The sequence below is a fragment of the Antechinus flavipes genome, chromosome 1 (genome assembly GCF_016432865.1).
Source record: "Antechinus flavipes isolate AdamAnt ecotype Samford, QLD, Australia chromosome 1, AdamAnt_v2, whole genome shotgun sequence".
Taxonomy (NCBI): domain Eukaryota; kingdom Metazoa; phylum Chordata; class Mammalia; order Dasyuromorphia; family Dasyuridae; genus Antechinus; species Antechinus flavipes.
Window position 1 is genome coordinate 452121620 of NC_067398.1, and position 22088 is coordinate 452143707.

The window sequence follows — 22088 nt, forward strand, 5'->3', positions numbered from 1 at the left end:
TCTGTAACTATACCTGTGATTCTACTAGAATATAAAGTTCTTGAGGACAAAAACTATCACACATATTTTTATTCAAATATGTATCACTTATCACAGTGCCTGGCACATAGTAAGTGATAAGTGATTGACTGAAAGAGGAACTTATTGGGTGATTTTGAATATTAAGAAAACCAAAAACTATTTTTCATTAAATATAAAAAAATATGATTGTAGCATGGTGATATTTAGTTTATATATAGACAGAATTTAAATCCTATCCAGTCCTTGAGGGTCTAGTTCAAATCCTTTGCATTGAACCTTTTCACTACACTGCAGTTTGCATTAATTTTTCCTTTGCTGGGGTCCTTAAACATTTATAATTCCACGTGGCAGGGTGATTGCGTATTGAGCTTGTAGTCAGCAAGACTTTAGTTTAAATTCTTCCCCAAATTCTTGTTAGCTGAGTAACCCTGGGAAAACTTATTCTCTCAATTGTAATGGGGATAACAATAGCCTGTTGTAAGCATCAGATGTGATATATATATAGATTATATAATCTATCACATATATAATATCACATCTGATGCTTACATATATATATATATATATATATATGGAAACCTTAATGCATATAGAAATACTAGTTATCATTATTATTTTCCTTCCCACATTCTAACACTTCATTATAGGCTCTCTTTTATAATTTTCTTACTGTGTTTTGTGAATTTTTTTTTAAACTATATGTTAAGTTCCTTGAAGGAAGGGCCCACATCTCACACTTTTTTTGCATTTTCCAAAGTACAGGATACATGGTAGATATTCAACAGATTCTTCTTAAAGAAAACACTTAAACATTAAAAGGCAGGTTCAAAAAAATATTTCTTGTTAATATCTGAAATGATTTTGTTTCCCCCATTAGACAGAAGACTCATGTCTTCAGTAACCCATATTTTATAAGATTTTATAAGATGAGTTTTAAAAAATTATTTATTTATTTGGTGAGGTATTTAGGGGTAAGTGATGTGCCTAGGATCACACAGCTAGTAGGTGTTAGGTGTCTGAGGTAGGATTTGAATTCAAGTTTTCCTGACTTTAGGTCTGTGCTCTATCCACTATGCAATCTAGCTGCTCCAAGATGAGAGATTAAAAAAAAATTTTTTTTTGGTAGTTTTTCTACTATTTCCCAGTTCTTAAAAAGAGACCAGCAATTGCATTGATGGAAACATGCCTATTGATGCACTTTGCAACATTTCTATGTCTTTGTAGGCATGAGAATCTGAGTATCTTTGGGGGAAAGATGTGAGCTAAATTCTGATGATCTTAGAAAAAGTCCTGAACAAGGCAAATATTGAGATTCCAAAGGGAGAAACCGTCTGTGGGGAAAATGAGTCACAGAGGTTTTGGTAAAAAGAAAAAAAATCCCACAACTCTCAAGAGTGATAGATATGGCCTACTTACACTCTTTTTAATCTGTTGACATAGCCTTGAGAAACCCAGGTCATTTCCATGTCTTGTTATAAAGTTGGAATAGGACTGGAGTAGAAGTTTACTTTTATTTGGTGATTTACCTTTGAATTTCCATTAAGAAGATGATAGCACAATGAAAAACACATTAATTAAGTTCCTTGGAAATATTATTGAATGGCATGAAATTTCAATGGGACTGCTAGAGTGTTTAACTCGACTTTATGGATAGGCTTACCATTAATTTTGCTTCAGAACAAGAGAAATCTTTCTCTTTGTTATTTAGTTTAGCTATTTTTTTCCTTTTAGCTGTTGATCTATGAAGATAAATTATTTTGTATCTCTTTAAAGTTTTATCACTTCTACTATCTTCTTGGTTCACTCTTCATACCACATAAGCCATAATGGCTCTTCATGTTTCTTGATTTTTAGGTGGAGCGGATTCCTCCTTTGTGCCATTGCAATGCTTCTTGTGATATTCCCAATGTTTACTTTCCCAAAGAAGCTTCCACCTCGACATAAGAAAAAGAAAAAGTCCTCTGATGAGACTTCCACTGAGGAAGATGAGATAATGAAGGAGAAATCAAATAGCAGAGAACAAGAAGGAGTTGCTTCTTCTATGGCATTTGGAAAGAATGTAAAAGGTAAAGTGCTCTTTTCAGAGAAACAGAGGCCTAGCAATTGAGAATATTTGAACTTATGTGCATTCACATATGCATTAGAGACCTCTGCTTTTTTGTTTGACTATATCAAATAATGCATACTTAATTTAAGAGAAATATATGAATTAAAGATATATATTTGTCAGTGTGGCTTTTTGTCTATTTAAATGTAAAATTGGTTAAAAATAAGCTTCAAACAGAGTTTTTTTTTTGTTTATGAGTTGGTATTATTTCAGAGATCTTAAATAATATTGTATACCAGTTCTTTTATGTCTTTTAAGGATATAGACTAACCAAGTATAAGAAAATATGTAGACTAAGACATTTTACAAATTTAATGTCAGAAATCTGCTTTTACTATCCAGTGGTTTGAGGTTAATAAAATATTCGTTAATCCAAGTGACTTGTAAATGAATTATTTGCTACTTTTTCATGATTCTTTATCGTACTCCATAATTAATTTTGTTTAAAGAGATTCTAGCAACATTTGAATGCGTCAAGTATTTACAAGATATAGGAATATTAACTGTGTTTGGCTCAGCAATGACATTTAAAAACCATTTAAATGACAATTTGCATCAAAGAATTAGAATTAAAAAGTCATGGCAGTTAAAATGAATAAAACAGGTTTGTTATGTTTTTAATTCCCCTTTTCTTGTTTCTAATGAAGGCAACAATGCTGTCCACCTCCGAGAAATATAGGGGAAGTGACCATCAGGATGTTTTTACTTAATATTCTCCATATTTGAATTCCCATGCCTTTGTACAGTATCTTGTACATTTTAACTTCAAATACTCTGTGACATCAATAGATGTAGGATATTAATGATGAAGGTGTTAAATTCCTGGTACAGATTACAGTTTATCTATGGCTTCTCATCATTTAGCATTCTTATACATGTTCTTTTTTACATATGACATGGATCTATCCAATAGATCCTTTGACATTTTGAATACTACTTGAGCTATACATTTGTTACTACTCATTTCAAATACTCAACTAGTCTCCCTTATTTTTCACTCATACATTTCTTAGGTATTCTTTATATACCATTTGTATTCAAGTCATCATTGTTAATACTGTAATAAAAATGTTTATACTTATAAGTCTCTTTTTGAAAAAAACTATCTTTAACATTAAACGAGTTTTAAGTTGTAAATTTTTCCCTTCCATCTACCCCTCACTCACTCATTAATAAAACAAGCAATATTGTATCAGTTGCATAGGCTAAGTCATGTAAAACATATTACTACATTAGTCATGTCACAACAAAATAAGAAAAATAAAGAGGAAAACCATGATAACTTCAGTTTGCACTCAAAATTCATCAGTTGTCTCTCTGGAGGTAGAAAGCATTCTCTATAATGAGTCCTTTGAGATTGTCTTAGATTATTATATTGATTCTTCTAGCCAAGTATTGCATAGTTGATCATTTCAACAGTATTGCTGTTATCAATGTACAATAATCTCTTGATTCAGCTCATTTTACTCAGGATCAATTCAAGTAGGTCTTCCAAGATTAATAATATTCACAATCATATCCAAGACTTGTTTAGCCGCTCCCCAATTGATAGACATCCCCTGATTTCTAATTTGCCACCACAAATGGAGCTACTATAAATATTTTTGTACATATAAATCCTTTCCCTTTTCCTTTGATCTTTTTGGGATAGTAGTGTTTTGTTTTCTGGGGCAAAGGATACCCTTTGATGGCCTTTGCATATAGTTCCAAATTGTTCTCCAAAATGGATTGGTTCACAACTCCACCACTGTGCATTTGTGTCTCTATTTTTCTACATTCCCTCCAACATTTGTCACTTTTCTTTTTTGTAATGTTAACCAATCTGATACATGTGAGATATCTTAGAACTTTTTTTGGGGGGGGCTAGGTAAAAGAGGCCATTTTTGGTTATTTTTAACCTAGCTTTAATTAGTCTATGGGCATTGCCTCAGACACATTGAAATCTGGGAAAGACTTTAGTTTAAATAGGGCAAGGTCTCCTGCTGCATGTAAGACCATCCCCAGTCATTCTGATTTATATCTACTAGACCCAGATAGTTCCAGAGGAGATAATGAGACTGGTGACTTTGCACAGCCCTATCTCACTTAAATCCAATTCATTTGCAAAGCAAATTGTTGTCATTGGTCCTTTTTGAGAAGGAAGGAAAAATAAAAACAAAAACCACAACAATGATCATCTTAAATATATATTGAATGATGCTAATGTATTTATATGAAACTCCTTGTAGGAGAGCCTTTAAAATGTCATTTGGTTTTATTGACTCACCTTTTTTCTTTATTCAAACAGCAAACATATTGGGATATTGTAATATCTGCAATTTTGATCCTTTTAAATTTGTATTCTTTTTGATTCACACACACATTGGGAGGGTATTGGTGTTGAAAAGATGTAAGTATATCAGGATTGTTGAAAATAACAATTCTCCAATTCTCAAACACTTTTCAGTCAATTTTGTAACTAAAGATGTGATCTACTATAGAAAATCATTTGCAAAAGCTTGATTCCTTCTCATATTTTAATTAAAGAAGGATATACTAAATATGCTTATGTATTATTCTCATAAAGTTTTTTGTGCAGGTGAGAAAGAAAAATGCAAGTCAGTTTCTGATTACCTCTAAATCTCCTTAAAAAAAAAAAAGTAACTGTTGAGGTTGGGAAAGGGATCCCAAAAGTTTGTGGTCACAGACCAGTGTTGTGAGATGTCTCCAAAGAATTTGCAGGCTTGAACCCATATCCAAGTCAAGGGGAAAGTTTTATTGTAATTGTAATGCTAATTGTAATGGGCTAAGTTCCAAGAGGAATTAACAGGGGACCCAAGAGAATGAGATAGATTTATAGAGCAAAATTGGTCAGAGCTTCATATTATTTGCTAATTTTATGGCTTACAAGTAGGTATAAGGGATGGTCTATTCACTATTGTCTCAGGAAGTTGGTTATCACTGACCAACAGATTATCTATAGTCAGTAATGTCTGTAGGATTATTCGAAGGCCAGAAGTCTTTGAAATCATTAACAGATTGTTAGAACAAGAGCACTCTAACATTAGAGAGTCTTAGGATCACTAATCCTAGGCCAGAAAACCATTGACAGATTGTTAGAACAAGAGCACTCTTAGGTCAGAGGACTTCAGGATCACTAATATATCTTCCCTAAAATCTAAGGGAAGAAATATCATTATATTCGTCTACAATTATTGACAGACAGAATTATTAGAACAAGAGCACTCTTACGTCAGAGGGCTGTAAAATTATTGCTGTCTTCCCAAAAGCTATATTATATCAGTAACTATCATTTTTAAAAGCACATAGCCTCTGTCCTTGCTTTGGAATATCTTAAATTTATCTGTTAATGCTTTTCAAATTCTAATACCTCTGGCATTGATTTCCTCAGTGTATACTTGCTTTAGTCCATTCCCAGATTCATCTTTTTGAGTATAATTTCTATTTCTACTTATAATCTTTGGAGTTTTTACACATTAGAGACCAAATGTGGGGGTTCTATTATCATCAAATAATGAGGATAGACAGCCATAGAAATGTTGAGAAATCATTTTCATTTTCTGTTTGTTGTCTTCCCACCAGTTTCACCTATGAATACACCTTAGGATGATCTATCTTAGTCATGCTTTTATCATATTTTCTTTATACTTGTTTCCCAGTTTTGTCGTCTTTGACACAGTATTCTTTAAGAAATGATGACAATCAGAGTGTTTGTCTTTACTATTCTTCCTTCCTTTATTCAAACAGTTTTTTTGAATGGATCAAGTTGTAGTTGTAGGAGATGCATATTAGTTCTCTTTGTCATATTTTGACCTTTAACTGTTTAAAAAAAAAAAAGGCAGCTAATCTTAAAAGGAACCTCCATAAGTAATCAGTTATATCTCGACTAGAGTTAGTTTTATGTTGTTGTTGTGCTCTTTGGGACTTGCCACATCTAGCATATTTTAATTTCTGTAATTCATAATATCCAGGCATAAATCTGTAGGGTAATGCAAACACTTTTGGCCTTTTAAATTTCTTTCTACTAAATATTTTTTTCTCTCCTTATGGCCATCTTGTCATTAAAGTCAATGAGTATGAAGGGACATTTCACACTTGTTTAAAGAATTTTGGTGAATTCTTTATAGGAGTTTGTTATGGTGCAATAATATTAGAAAGATCTACATTAGTAATAGTTTGTTATCATTATTTTGTTATTCTGTTTTCTAGCTTTTGTTATCTCAAATAATGCTCCCAGAAACATTTTTGCACATGTGAGCTTTTTCTTTCTGTTAATAACCTCCTTAGGGCATAACACCAATTTCAGTAGTTAATAGAATTTTGAGACTAAAATACAAATAATTCAGTAACTTTTATTGTATAATTTCAAACTTTTTTATGAATAGTTGAATCCATTTATATCTCCCACAACAGTGAATTAATGTGTCTGCATTTTTATGACCGCTCCTACGTTAAATTTCCCCATACTAATTTTAAAAGTAAAATAATTTGACATATATAGTACTGATGTGCTACCTTCAAAAAGAGATCACAAACAATTGTCTTATCTAATATATTTTAATTTCTGTTTAGAGTTACTAATAAAGAAAAAATCAATGAATGAAAAATCAACTGTTATTAAGTTTCATATGTACTTTTGGAAAGCTGCAGACTTTTTTATATACTAGAGTTAACACAAAGCGTGGGACACTCATAATCAATTGATATGATCAATTTTTCTAGCTATACCATGTAAATTATACAACATGTAACCTGTTTTAAATGTGGTTAAAAAAAAGGAAGATATGATTCTGAGTGTTCTCGCTTCAACTACATATAAGGAGGTTAAGATTTTTATAAGACGTTGATTGCTTTAATATCTTATGAACTACAAGTAGCACTTAAAACATTAAGGATGCCTGATCAATTTTCTAAGAGCTGAGCTCATATCTTTGAAGCCATTACATCTTGACAGTACAACTGCCTAAAAATTCTCTAAGTTATTGCTTTTGATGACTAGAGAACTTGTGGCAGGTCTTTTTATAGTGGCCAGAAACTGGAAACTAAGTGGATGCCCATCAACTGGAGAATGGCTGAATAAATTGTGGTATATGAATATTATGGAATATTATTGTTTGGTAAGAAATGACCAGCAGGATGATTTCAGAAAAGCTTGGAGAGACTTACATGAGTAGAGGGATTGGGAATTCTATGTAATGGTTCACAGTTATCTCCCAGAGTTCTTTCGCTGGGTGTAACTGGTTCAGTTCATTACTACTCTATTGGAACTGATTTGGTTCATCTCATTGTTGAAGAGTGTCATGTCTATCAGAAGTGATCATCATATAGTATTGTTGCTGAAGTATATAATGATCTCCTGGTCCTGCTCATTTCACTCAGCATCAGTTCATGTAAGTCTCTCCAAGCTTTTCTGAAATCATCCTGCTGGTCATTTCTTACCAAACAATAATATTCCATAATATTCATATACCACAATTTATTCAGCCATTCTCCAGTTGATGGGCATCCACTTAGTTTCCAGTTTCTGGCCACTATAAAGAGACCTGCCACAAACATTCGTGCACATACAGGTTCCTTTCCCTTCTTTAAAATTTCTTTGGGATATAATGGTGGCCAATCTTCTAGTGATATCTCTTTTTACTTGGGCTTGTCTTTGGTTAGACATATGACAAATTGCTGTTGAGTTTCATATGCACCTTTGGAAAGCTGCAGACCTTTTCGTACATTAGAGTTAATACAAAGGATGTTCAGGGCCTTTCCAGCTTTTCAGGACCTACTGGAGGTCTTGCCTATTCCACTAGGATAGCCTTCAGAAATCAGTGTCATTTTCAAAATCATCATGAATCAAGTAATAAGAAGTTGATGGAGGTATAAAAGAATAAGAGAGAGTTATTGGAAATTAGGAAAATATTTATGGTTAATGGGATTTCCATATAATCAAGAATGAAAATATGAGCAAAAGATGTTTATTCTATGCAGAAGCAAATATCTGCAATTAGTGCAAGTTCCTATCTCTTCACTTACTATTTTATGTTACAAGTAGATAGTAGTAGAATTAGGGTTAGAAATAATGAGATTTCTTTCATTTTTCTCCTAATAGTTATCTATTCTTTTGTCAGATTTGTAGTTCTTAAAGTTTAACTCTGTACTTTCTATCTCTCATCATGTTATTTATCTTTTTGTTTCATTAGTTATCTTTTTGTTTCATTCACATCTCCTTGTTTCCTTTGGTCTCCTTCTGCTATTGCAGATGCTTCCACCCCCCTCCCCCAATCAGAACCACTGTCCAACTTCCATCCAACAAATCACTCTTCTTTGCTCATTGTAGTACCCTATTTCCTATTTCACCTCATCCATAAAGCTTTTCCTCTCTACTGGAAACTACTTTCTCTCTTTTAATCTCTGATAAAACATTGTAACTCTACTATATGTTCATTTCTATTATAGTGTTTGTATATATATATATTTTATTTTCCTTACCAGATTATAAATTCTTTGGGAGGGGGTGTTGTTCTTTTCATCTTTCTCCCTCCAGTACCTTAAACATGATAGGTGTTTAAAAATGTTTGTTGATTGAATTTAAGACTTTCTCCAAATTCTACTTCAAAGAAGGATCATATTCTAGAAGACTTAGGTAAGGCCTTTTCTTTTCTCTAAACCTTCTAGTGATTACAATTCAGTGTTTAAGATAATTCTTTTTTATTAGATACATTGAAGAATTTGCAACTAGGTAATAAAAACAGAAGGCAAAAACAAAAGCAAAAACTGAGGAGCAAGCAATGAGTTCTTATAAGTATCTGCTTGTGTGATGTGGTCTATATGGCTCAAATTAGAATATGAATTCCTGAAAGGACATGTTACCATATATTATTTATACAGTATCTGTCACATTAAAGAGGTTAATATTAGCAACAGTAACAGCAATATGACTTTTTTAAAGGACTGTTTCTTATTGAATGTCTGTAACTTGCTTCTTACTATAGAAAACCTAGTTAGAATAACTTTTTTTTTTTTCAATCCTGAAGCATATCCTAGTTGTTTGGATGAGTTTATTGTTAGCATAAATATTTTTATCTGTTTTTTTTTTTTTTTTTTTTTTTTTTTGCTATGAAAATTTTTGATTGTTTGGTGAAACTTTTTGACACCTTTTTCAGAATTGTATTTAAATCTGTAAACTAAAATGCTTATTATTACAAAAGAAATTACTATGTGGAAATATAATTATCAAAATATATATATATATGTAAGAAAAATTCTTGATCTCCTGGATAAGAACACCTATTAGAACTTCCAAAGGTGACTGATATATGTCCCAGGAATACCTTATGAAAATCTAGTTTGTTTTCCTACTTAACACCTCCTTTTTGCTGTTGCCATGATCCTTTACAGTGTAGGATTTATTCTGGGGCACACAATAATCATCTCATTTTTTAAAAGTAGTTTGGAGAATATTTCACATGAATTTTTTGTAGCATTGTAAAGGCATCAAGGAGTGGCTAGGTGGCACAGTGGATAAAATACTGGCCCTGGAATCAGTATCTGAATTCAAATATGGCAGCAGACACTAGCAATGTGATCCTGGGCAAGTCATTTAGATAAAATATGTATTTGTTTTGTTTCCTTGAATTTTATTAAATTCTTTTTGACACCATTCCTATGTTTACCTTGCAGTAAACTTTACTTTTGTGCAATGAATTAAATTTTGAGAATTTTAAAACATCATTTACAGTATTGCAGAACTGGATTTTTAGCATTTCAGCTTAATATTAATAACCTTATGTTTTGTGTTATTTTATTTGTCATTGAGTTTTATGTCAATGTTCTAATTGATGCTATTATGCTTTATTTCATAATACAAAAGGATCTCTCTATAGTGATCAATTCAAATACTTTTACTTCATAAATTTATGTTTAATTTTTTTCTTTGAACTTGGCAAAAGAGATAGACATTTTGTTAAGTAGTTATTAACTTCCCCTCCCCCCCGCCCCAATTCCCTTTAATTATAATTTAAGTGGTCTTTCTATGGCTGAGAGAAGAAATCATTTATCTTTTAGGGAACTTCATCACTTTTGAAGGGAGTAGAATTTCTTCTTAAACACAATTTATTAGTTTAGAAAGAAATTGTTCAACTATAATTATCTGTATATATATTTACATTGTAAATATATTATTTTCTTTGCATTTTCTTTTTATTATTTTTATATATAAATTTATTTATTTATTTTTTATTTTATTGGCCTTTACTATACTAAGTAACTTTAATACTAATTAAAAATGATATGTAGAAGTGAGAGGAAGCATGGTGTAGTGGATAGAAGACCAGTCTTAGAGCAGGTAATCTAATAGTTGGGAAAATCAAGTTTCAATCTCCTACAGATACCAGCTCTGTACAAGTTACAACCTCTCTCAGTATCTTAGTCAACTAATTATCTAAGACTTAAATTGTAGAGTAGCTGCTGATCTGAGTCAGGAAAGGGAGTTTCTATACCCAGGAGTTCTGATTGCAAGTCTGGACTCTCACAAAATATATATGTCCATCCTCTTGAATTTTTAATCCTGGTATTCTGGGGAAGAAGTTTTAAATTATATATGTTCAACAAGATTTAGTTTTTTATTAAGGACCATGATTGTGGATGTTATATAGGGCATCAAACCATCATTTAGATGATTGTATATGTAAAAAAGCAATGCATCCCAGTATCTTATCAATGAAAGTATGACACAAGAAAATCTCTGATTAGGAAAATAAAAACATTACTAGGTTTTCAGTGAATCAGTTAGGTGAATGGATTAATAATACGGATCATTCCCAACCCCCAAATTCTTTCCCTTTCTCTATGGGGAAAATCTTCTCCCTGCTCCTTTCCTTAATTCAGACTACATGGGAAATGATTGATTTAGCATGCTGCTCCCCTTTTTCAAATGCATAGTTATTGGTACTCTAAGTTATTTCCTCAGGATATACCATTGTTGAAAGAAGCTATATTCTCTGAGAAGGGTAAGCAAGAAAAGAAGAGGAAAAGAAGTATGATGCTGCTCTCTGGAGTCAGGACTCAGTGAATTTTCCAAATGATAAAAGTATACTATATAGTTGGACTGGTAATACTATTAATATCCTACTTTAGGCACATTGTCAGTTGAATAGCCATTTGTGAGATAGGAACTGAATACTTTATCACATTCTTTCTATCAAAAAATCTATTTTGATTTAGATCAATCAACTTAGAAACATACTTTGGAAAGTAACCTATTTGTATATTGGGTTTTATAGTAATTGTTAATATATTTTTAAAATATTTTGTATCATCTTATTAGACTTCTTTATCCTATTTAATGAAATAAAATATCCCAAAGATATGCCTAAAAAGAAAGTTTCCAGGCACTGTTTTCCCCCCTATTTTCTAAAGGCTCAGTGGTTATTGACAGAGCTTTTGGAAGACTATTCAAATTGTATTTGATTTCCCATCCCTGCTTGATAACATTCATTTGTCATTTGTTTTTGTCATTTTGTAGACCTTCCAAGAGCAGCTGTCAGGATCTTAAGCAACATGACATTCCTTTTTGTGAGTTTGTCATACACAGCTGAGAGTGCCATTGTCACTGCTTTTATCACCTTCATCCCCAAGTTCATCGAATCACAGTTTGGCATCCCAGCTTCCAGTGCCAGCATCTATACTGGTAAGACACTGCCATTCAGGATATCTGAAAGCATTGTCCTGTTGGTCATCATACTGGATTGAGTTCAGAAGAAGTTAAGCCCAAGTTCAAAGTGATGATCTTTATCATCTTATCACCATTAAACTGAAGGTGGAAAATACCACCTTTGTTTCAGGAAAAAAAAATGGCATCAGTGATTTTTAAATAATAATTTTTTTTCTGCTTGAATTGAACAATTGTCTATTCTTCTGTGTTTAAGACTTTTGTTCTTCAAAAAAATAAAATAAAATGGAGGCAACGTAGTGGAAGAGAGCAAAGGGTTCAGCTAGGTGGTCTTATTGTTGTTCTGGACTTGGAGTCAGGAATATCTGAGTTTGAATCTGTCCTTAGATATCTGCTAACTGTCTACTTAACCTTACCTTCTTCACTTAACATCTGCCTCAATTTTCTCATTTTTAAAATGGGGCTAAAAATAGGAATTGCCTCCCAGGATTGTTTTGAGGATCAATTAAGATGATATTTGTAAAGGCTTAGCACAGGACCTGAAACATAGTAGTTCCTATATAAATGTGAACTTTTATTATTACTAGGTGACTGTTCTCAGTGTCAGAAAGACTCGGGTTCAAATCCTCCCTCTGCCTCATATTGGCTGTATGACCTAGATTAATTCACTTAAGTTTTCCAGTTTTACTGACAACTCTCTAAAATTGTAAAATGTAGACAATTTGCTGATCCACTTTGTTGTTGTTTAGTTGTTTTACTCATGCCCAATTCTTTGTCACTCCATTTGGGGTTTTCTTGGCAAAGATACCAAAATGGTTCATCATTTACTTTTCCAGCTTATTTTACCGATGAGGAAACTGAGGCAAACAGGATTGCACAGGTAATAAGTTTCTGAGGCCAGATTTGAATTTAGGAAGAGAGATTCCCTGACTGCAGGCCCAGCATTCTGTGCACTCTGGCACTATGTAACTGCCCACATTGGCAGAGAAAATTTCTCTCTTACATAGGCCTCTCATTTAGATTGGCATGAAATTTTAATATTTGCATTAAAACCAATAAAATGAATTGAAATTTTGCTCATTGTAATATCAGCATTTCCCCTCATTTATCATAATATCATAGTGTCATCGGACTTTATCTAAGCCATAGTACACCTGGCAGAGACTGGCATTCTGTCAGTAGGTCAGTCCCATAAGTCTGAAAGCAGGATAATCTCACCAAAAACACAATCTTAAACTTTAGGAGGAAGTGAATTGCATTTCCCAATACAGATTATGTATTTGTTGCCTATGTATGTGTTCAATATTAGTGATCCCTATGCATTCCTGTTCTCCCCGCTGATAATACTCGTATTCATGGACCCTGAGGAGGTCTTCAATAGACCCTAATGGAGCTAGTTCTAGTTCAACTTTACTTATTAGTTATTTCATAAATGCATTTACCTTGAAATAATTGTGTTTTCTGGCAAACTGAAGAAAAGATAGTTTGATTCAATGATGACTTTCCAGCTCTATGTCTATGGGTCTGAAGGAAGGAAAAATAGAAGTAGTAATAGAATCCATGTCCTTATGCTGCAGAGGAGAAAACAAAACCATCTATCAAGGTTAAATGAATTGTTTGAGATCATATAATTAGTGTCTGAGGCCATCTTTGTACTCAGGTCTTTCTGACTCCAAGCCTAGTGCTGTATTATATATTATATTATATTATATATTATATCTAGCTGCCATCTCTCCAATTATAAATGACATAGGGGTAACAAATGACAGAAATAGGATTAGAACCCAGCTTCCCAGATGTCAAATCCAGATCCCTTTCTGCGGAATCACAGATAACTGTCCTTAATAAGATGAAAAGAGTTCTAACAATGATTAAATTTAGCTAAAATCTGAAAAAGTATGAATGGATTTCATTTTGGAAGTTGTTTTAAGTGTCTGTAATCTATAAACACATGTGTTCTTTTAATTCTTAGGGATGTTTGATATCTAGGACATATATATATATATATATATATATATATATATATATATAGAGAGAGAGAGAGAGAGAGAGAGAGAGAGAGAGAGAGAGAGAGAAAGATAAAGATCTAGGGCACTGATATATAGTATTTAATATCCAAGTTTCCCTCCTTAGTAATTTAGGTGCCTAGGAATGTGGTAGAATTAACTTTTTCAGACTTTAGGGTAATTTTTAGCAGCTCCTGTATCATTCTACACTACAATTTATCTCATTGGACCTAAAGATGAACACATCTCCCAAAGGGCCTCATTTAATACCAGGGACCAAGATTGTAAGTAGGGCTTTGGAATAATCACATTGCAATGTGTCAGTGTCCACATCTCTGTTTGACTTAATAATAATCATGACATTGAGAAGTAATACTTCCATCTTTAAAGTTTGCAAAGTATTATAGAGATATACATATGTATGCACATCTATCTGTATAATCTTATTTGATTCTTATAATAACTTTCTATCAGGCAGCTAGGTAGGACTGGAATCAGGAAGATGATTTCAAACACATTTTTAGATTTTTACTGGCTGCTTCACCTTGGGCAGAACATTTATACCTGTTTGCCTCAGTTTCCCCAAGTGTAAAACAGATAATTATAGCACCTATTTCACATTATTATGGTGAGGGTGAAATGAAATCATATTTGTAAAGTTTCTGATGTGTAGTATGTGCTATATAAATGCTAGCTATTAACATTATTTATTAGCCTTGTGAAGTAAACGTTGTTTTCAACCCCATTTTACAAATAATTGTAATGATTGATGATTGATGTAAATGATTGATGGAGATTAAGTGAATTTTGCTTAAAGTTACACAGCTAGGAAATGTCTGAGGGAAGACTCACAGTTAAATCTTCCCGACTCTCTGAAGTCCAGATCTCTATCCACTATATCTCCTAGCTGCCTAATTATCTAAGTTATCAGTCAAATTTTTTTTTCTTGCAAATGATTGGTAGAAAGGATAGCTGCTTTAAATTATCCTGATAACTTCATTCTTTACTTTTATCTTATTTCTTTTTATTTCTTTGTTTGTTTATTTATTTACATTTTAATGTTTTATTAGTGCTTTTTAAATAGTACTTTCACTTCCCAATGGACTTATAATAATAACAAATAGATACTCAAACACCAATAGTGCCAGCATGTGTGTACTTCATTTCTTACTCATAGTCTTCCCACCCCTCTACCAAGAAGAGGGAAGCATCTTTTATTTCCCACTCTCTGGAGTTAATGGTAGTTACTGTATCATTCTGAAATGATGTATCTTCCAGTGTGACTTTAAGGTTACAATGTTGTGGCGGTTGTCTCCACTTCTGTTTTGTAAGCTTGGTTATGATGGAAGTTGATAGGAAATATTTTGTTAGGTAAGCAAGGTTAGCTTGGTATAGGTAACAATGGCATGCTATGCTTCCACCTGGGCTTCATGGTATTGGTTCTGGTTGTGTTGATTGGGATTTTCCAAACTGATCTTCAGTTGCCTGGCTCGGAGTCTTGAGTGGCTTTCCCAAACCCTTCTATATTGATTGCCACATGGAACAGTTTCTCAAGCTAGGAAGCTTGGGGGAAATAGTAGGTATCCTTTTCATAGATTTGTAGGATTTTAGAGTTAAAAAGAATAGTGGAAATGATCCAGTTCAACTCCCTTTTGAAGTCTCATTTTATAGATATCTTTTCTTTTTATATCACCCATATTTCTGAAAGGAGAGTGGTCATATGAAATGGACTTTTGGGTCAAATCTTCCTTTTGACCCATACTAGCTGTGTGACCTGGACAAGATGGGGGCAGGGGAAAGAGATAAGTAGTTATATTGTGCCTACTGTATGCCAGACACTGTGCTAATTTTATATTTTATATTATTTATAATATATTTAAATATATATAAAATATTAAGATATTTAATAAATAGTATCTCATTTGATCCTCACCACTACTCTGGGAGGTATAGATACTATTATTATTCCCATTTTTAAGTAGAGGAAACTAAGGCAAACACAGGTTAAGTGACTTGCCCAGAGGCACATAAGTACTTAAGTGTCTAAGGTTAAATTTGAACTCATGACTTCAAGAGGCAGCTAGTAGCACAGTGGATGGAGTATTGGGCTTGAATTCAAATATGGTTTCAGACACTTACTAGCTGTGTGATCCTGAGCAAGCTACTTAACCCTATTTGCTTCAGATTCCTCATCTGTAAAATGATCTGGAGAAGGAAATGGTAAATCACTCCAAGAATCTTTGCCAAGAAAATCCCTAAAAGGCATTAAAAAGAATTGAATATGACTGAAATGACTAGTCAGTAGGATTAACTTCCTGATCTCAGGCCTAGTGCTCTATCTACTGTGCCACTTAGCTGCCCTAGTTTATTCTAGAAAACTGTTTAAGACTATTAAGTTTCACAGAAAAGTTCTGATTTGTATTGGTATAGATACTTTTCTTACTTAGATATTCCCTATGCCAGTGAAACAGTCCCTGCCAAAATAAAATACAAGAATTGGCTTTCCAAGGCTATTTATTTATTCTCCTGTATTTTTGTGGGTTTTTTGGGGGTGGTGGTGGTGGTGAGACATTTGGAGTCAAGTGACTAGCCCAGTGTCACACAGTTAATAAGTGTTAAGTGTCTGAGGCATGATTTGAACTCCTGAAATCAGGAATGGTCAGGTCTATTCACTATGCCATCTAGTTGCCCCTATTCCATAGTTATTTATGAGGATCAAATTATTCTATCCTTTCCTCAGCAGAAAACCATCCCTTTTAAGAAAAAAATAAAGAGAATAAAAAAAGCAAGTAGGCAAAACCCAATGGATATATATCAACCAGATCTGATGGTATATGAAATATTTTCTACCCTAGTAGAAATATTTTCTTCTTTTAGAGTAGAAGATGCTTTCCAGACTTTTCTAGCTTTTAAACATTGCCATGTGGGACATTCCTCTGGTTCTAGGCTTTCCCCTTCTATACTGATGCTGGGTTTGCCTTCTCTCTTGCCTCAAGCTCCCTGTGGAGGGGAGACTGAATTGATCTAGATCTAGATCTCTCTTATCACAGCAATCTTCAGAGATAGGCTGGAGATAGACTTTATTGTGGGAGAAAGTAGAAATCAAAGTTTCTATTAAGTTAGGCTCCTTTGTTGGGTGTGACTATAGTGGTAACTTGAGACATTAGTGAGAGGAACCCTATGTAGTGAGATCTGGGATACAAAGCTTATATCCAGTTGGTCAGTGTCATGATTAGGAAAACAACAACAAGCCATTCTCCAGAAATAACTCCTGCATTTCCATGACTTCCTCTTCTGGCATTCTTCATATCTTTATTGCCATCTCACTTGTAAATGGCCTTCTGCAGTGTGTGCTATTAAATAGATTGAATTTCCTTCCTTACCTTATTTACTATTTCCTTCCAAAATAAAGTACAAGTCAGGCCACATATTTGAAGCCATAGGTTCTACTCTCTAAGCCATTACTTAATTACCTATATGACTGGGTGTTTGGTTTTGTTGAACTGGACTTTCTTCATCTGTCAGATGAGGAAAGTGGTTTTAGATAATCTCTAAGGACCTGATAATGGATTGATCTGATTGCTTTGCATACAGAGTCAAGCTGGTCCTTTCTATCTTAAGAAGGCTACAGTTCTATGGTGTAATAAGTGCTGAATGTGGATTGGGGCACCTGGGTTTGAGTCTTGTTGACCTGTGGGCCTTTGGGTGAACCAATTACTGTGACTTCCCTTGTAATGCCAGAGAAACTGAGGCAAGATAAGAAATTAGAGAGTATTTAATATTTTATTTGAAAGGGAGAGATTTACTGGGACCAAATGGATCCATGGTTTGGTCCCAGGGCTGAATTGAGACTATTGTCTCCAAGAATCCAGCAAACAATGTGAGTTCTCAATGATCTATATTCATGTGGCTCAGATACAGGAGGTAGATTGAGGGCAGGGGTGGAGTCAGGGTGCTGAGAGTGGGAACATGGGACTAACAGTCCGGTTCTGACAGCGTTGAGGGAAGGCATGGGGACATCTGATAATTGGGATTACAGAATGGGGAGAGGCACCTAATAATCTGATGATGCCTAAGATCTTTCTCTTTATCTGGATCATCATGATTAGGAGGGGAGGAATGGTTGAACAGAACAATTATAAATCGAAGCAAAACAATTAGGGAAACAAGGCAGGATAATTTAGGGAAAGTGAGTCAGAATAATTAAAGAAACTGAGGACAATAAAAGAGAACTGTGGCACAACACCTTGAGCCTCAATTTCCTTATCTATAAAATGGAGATTATGTATATATTACCTATTTGTCTTCAGACTGCAAAAGTTGTTGAGTACAAAAGCACTTTTAAATTGTAAATGTTATTTATTATTATTAAGTGATACTTTGGGTAATATAGAGCAGCGAGGAAGCATAGTGGATGGAGTTCTGGATTTAAAATTAGGGAGACCTGAGTTCAAATCCAGCCTCAGATTTTTAGTAGCTGAGTGACCCTGGGAGAGTCATTTAACTCTGTTTGCCTCAGTTTCCTCATCTGTAAAATCAGGTGCAGAAGGAAATGGCAAACCACTTCACTATCTTTGCCAAGAAAACCCCAAATGGAATTATGAAGAGTAAACATGACTGAAACAAGTAAACAGCAACATTGGATAAGAACAGAAGATTAGAGTTAGAAAGACTGGAATTCAAATATCAACATTTCCTAGCTGGGGACTGTGGACACACTGTCCTTATCAATTTCATCATCTATAAAATGGAAATAACAATAATACCTAGTTCACAGAGTTTTTGAGGACCAAATGACATAACAGGTATAGTCCATGGCAAACACCAAAGTGCTATTTTTTAAAAATAGCTTTTTATTTTCAAAATATAGACAAAGATAGTTTTCAGCAGTCATCCTTGCAAAATTTTGCATTCCAATTTTTTTCCCTCCTTTTCCCCAACCCCTCCCCTAGACAGCAAACAATTCAATATAAATTAAACATGTGAAATTCTTTTATACATAGTTCCACAATTATCATGCTATAGAAGGAAAATCAGATCAAAAAGGAAAAAAATGAGAAAGAAAACAAAAAGCAAGTAAACAACAAGAAAAAAGGTGAAAATACTATGTTGTAATTCACATTCAGTCCTCACAGCTGTCTTTCTGGGTAAAGATTTCTCTCTCCATCACAAATTGATGTGCTATTTAATGCTGTTATTGTTTTAAATTTTTCAGGATTAAAAATTTTGACATGCTTTATTCCAAATGATTCTACAATTCATTTTGCTTTTGTTGTGTAACACAACCCTTCATTTGTATTTTTTCTTGTAAACACAGACAAAAATAGACTGTAGAATGTTTTTGTGATTAATTGAAAGACCTTAACAATAGACTTAAATGGACTACATTCATGTGTTCACATTTCAATATGTTTCTCTTTTGTTCAGTCCCATTATGTTTATCTTGACTTAAGTGTACAATATAATTAGATGATAATTCACTTTTTTGATAGAACTGATGACTGCAATTACTAGGTGAGCAGTTTTTCTGTCTAGTATAGCTTGTAAATTACACAGGGATTCACTTGGGCAGCCTTTACTTAAACAATAAAAGAGGCCAAAACATCCCTAATTTTATTGTTCTGAACACTTTTTAAACTTTGTTTTTACATTGTAAAGATACAAGTAGAACATTTGGTCTGTTTCTTGATCATCCCTGGACCTCAATATGTTGTCATGTATTCTCTTCCCAGCATACATTTTTCCTGATGATATCCTGTTCTTCTAATTTCCTCATTGGTTATATGTTATAGCCTGCTTTTCCCCAATATGTTTATCTTTATTTTCCTCTGTGTGATAATCATTTTTAGTTGTTTGAAAATTATAGTATTCCATATCCAATAGCCTCAAATGCAGTAGAATATTAATGAAGAGTTGACCTTTTGTTTCTGAACGAAGCTTGGGGGTCAATAAAGGGACTTTTAAATTTTCTTAAGGTACTTGAGCCATTTCCCCTCCTATTTAATTATGGACCCAATTTGTGGGTTATTTGTACCATATGTTCCTGATATGCTTTCTGATGGGTAAATTCACTGTGTTGTTAATTTTATTGCATGTCATAATCTGAGCAATATGCATTTTTTCATCCATTTATCTTTTTCTGTTTGGATGATCAGGGCAAATTCTTTTGAGTCATTATGGAAAGCTTCTAAATATTTTTATGGTATTCTAGAACTTGATGCAATTAGCATAATGTCATTTAAAAATGAGAATATTTGGTAGATCTTACAATCATGAGGAATCCCTCTTCAACCTGAAACTATGGGCTAGATATCTTTCATCATGTGGCAAGCACTTTTGGGGAAAAGACATCTCCCCGTTTTGTGCTTCACATAATGTTGGTAACAAGGGAGTCAATGAACAGAATTAATTTCATATTATATCTTTTAAGGAATTTGAATGAATTTGATTCATGGATAAGAGATACTTTGTTGAAAGACAGATTTTAAAGCAGCATTTTGCTTTATTGAATCAAATATATTTTAATGTTCAACAACAACAAAAATACAGTAGTATGTTATATTCTTTACATTTTTTAGTCACATCACACATTTAAAAATGTAGCTCTTTTTAGAATATCATTGACAAAAACTTGCTTATTGACTTGTAATGATTGTATCAGGGATGACCTTAATTTGTATGCATAGGAGATTCTAAGATTTTATGTAGATCAGAAAGCAGGCATATAGATGGGTAGTTGTTGATGTTTCCTTAGTTACTTTTTAAGGCTATTAATAATTTCCCTTTCCCACTTCTTTTGGTATCTTTCTTAGCTTTAGATATCTTGTGAAAAAGCCCTCCCAATTTTTTTTAAATCTAAACAGAAGTCTTCTATGTACACTAGCTTCATCCTAGATACTTCCAACATCTTTTTTCTAATGCCATTTCCAATTTCAATATAAGTATATTCACAATGGTGATGTTAAAGAGTAAGTATGATGGGTTTGTGATGATGAAAAGTTTATGAAAATTCTTGTAGATCTTTAAATTTTATCTTTTCTTTATTGTTCTCCTATTTTTCTCTTAAAATGCCCTTAGAATAAATATTAGTATTCCATTTTTACATTTTTTAATCTCTGTTTAAAGTTAGGGACTTTTGAATACAAAATGATGAAAATCAATTAACTTAATGATTTAATTTTGAGCCAAAATTTTAGCATTTTTTTAAAGATTATTTTTAATTAATGGAATAAAACAAGTACTTAAAAAAAAAAACTATACCAATGCTATTTCTTTTGGGGAGCGGTAGACCAGCTCACTCAAAAACTTTTCTTAACTGTTCCTGTATATGTAATCAGTTGTTTAGTATCATTAATTCTACTTCCCCAGCATTACTTCCATCACTTTTTTTCTTTCTCCTCATTTGGCCACCCTAGCTCAAATTTCCTTTCTTACCTGAAAAATTGTAATTGCCTCTGAAGTGGTCGCCTTACTTCTAGTTTCTTTTTGCCTCCAGCCTTTCTTTTTCCCGAAGTTTCCTGTCAGCCTTTTCCCAGACTTCAGTCTAAGAAAGACAAACAGAATTAGGCCATATAAGTGCTTTTATTCCTCTCAAGTGGTCAGGCATGCATGGGATCCCCATTTAAAATTGAGTGCAGGGTGAGTTTAGGCAACAGTGGTTATAAGGACAAAAATCACAAGTAGGGATAGCTGGGTCAGATTCAGTGGCCCTTGGTCCCTTGGGTTGGGTTGTTCTTAGAGATTACAACATACCCATTGGGTACAGGGGAGTGGGTCAGTAGAAGGTCCCTAAAGGCCCCTTAATTTGTTGGGGGTCAACATAAAGAAGTTTGAGTGGCTTTGTGGCTGTTGGCAGAGCAGAGGGAGTTCCAGGTTCAACAAGCAAATACTGCAAATGTTGTGTCTATCTTAAGGGATGCTCAATTAGGCTATTTCTGATTCCCAGGTCAATCTAGCCTACTTTGGATAGTAAGGGAGCTCAAGCAAATCAACATGGTTTGTAAAGTCATTAATCATTCTATTTCCACTGCTGCCAAAATAATTTTTATAACACATGGATCTAACCACAACATTTGCTTGCTTAAAAAACCTCCCTATTTTCATTAGGTTAAATATAATTAAAGCTTTCTATGACATGGGTCATATTTTCTTGACATTTCTCCTTTCTGTTCTCAGTTCCAGCTATTTCTTGCACTATATAGACCATCTCTGGCCTTTGTGTTTTTTGTCCAAGCAGTCCTCATGCCTATAATATACTTTCTATTCATCTCTACTTTTCAGAGTCCTTATTTTC

At 33.4% G+C, this 22088-nt stretch overlaps 1 protein-coding gene across 2 annotated transcripts in view; it reads left to right on the forward strand.

Annotated features, from left to right (window-relative positions):
• SLCO5A1 (solute carrier organic anion transporter family member 5A1) overlaps positions 1-22088 on the forward strand; it is a 395082-nt gene that overhangs the window by 303097 nt on the left and 69897 nt on the right. For both annotated transcript variants that reach the window (XM_051970066.1, XM_051970067.1), the window contains 2 exons: positions 1876-2087; positions 11643-11807. In XM_051970066.1, the coding sequence (XP_051826026.1) occupies positions 1876-2087; positions 11643-11807 (377 nt within the window). The remainder of the gene's footprint in view (positions 1-1875; positions 2088-11642; positions 11808-22088) is intronic.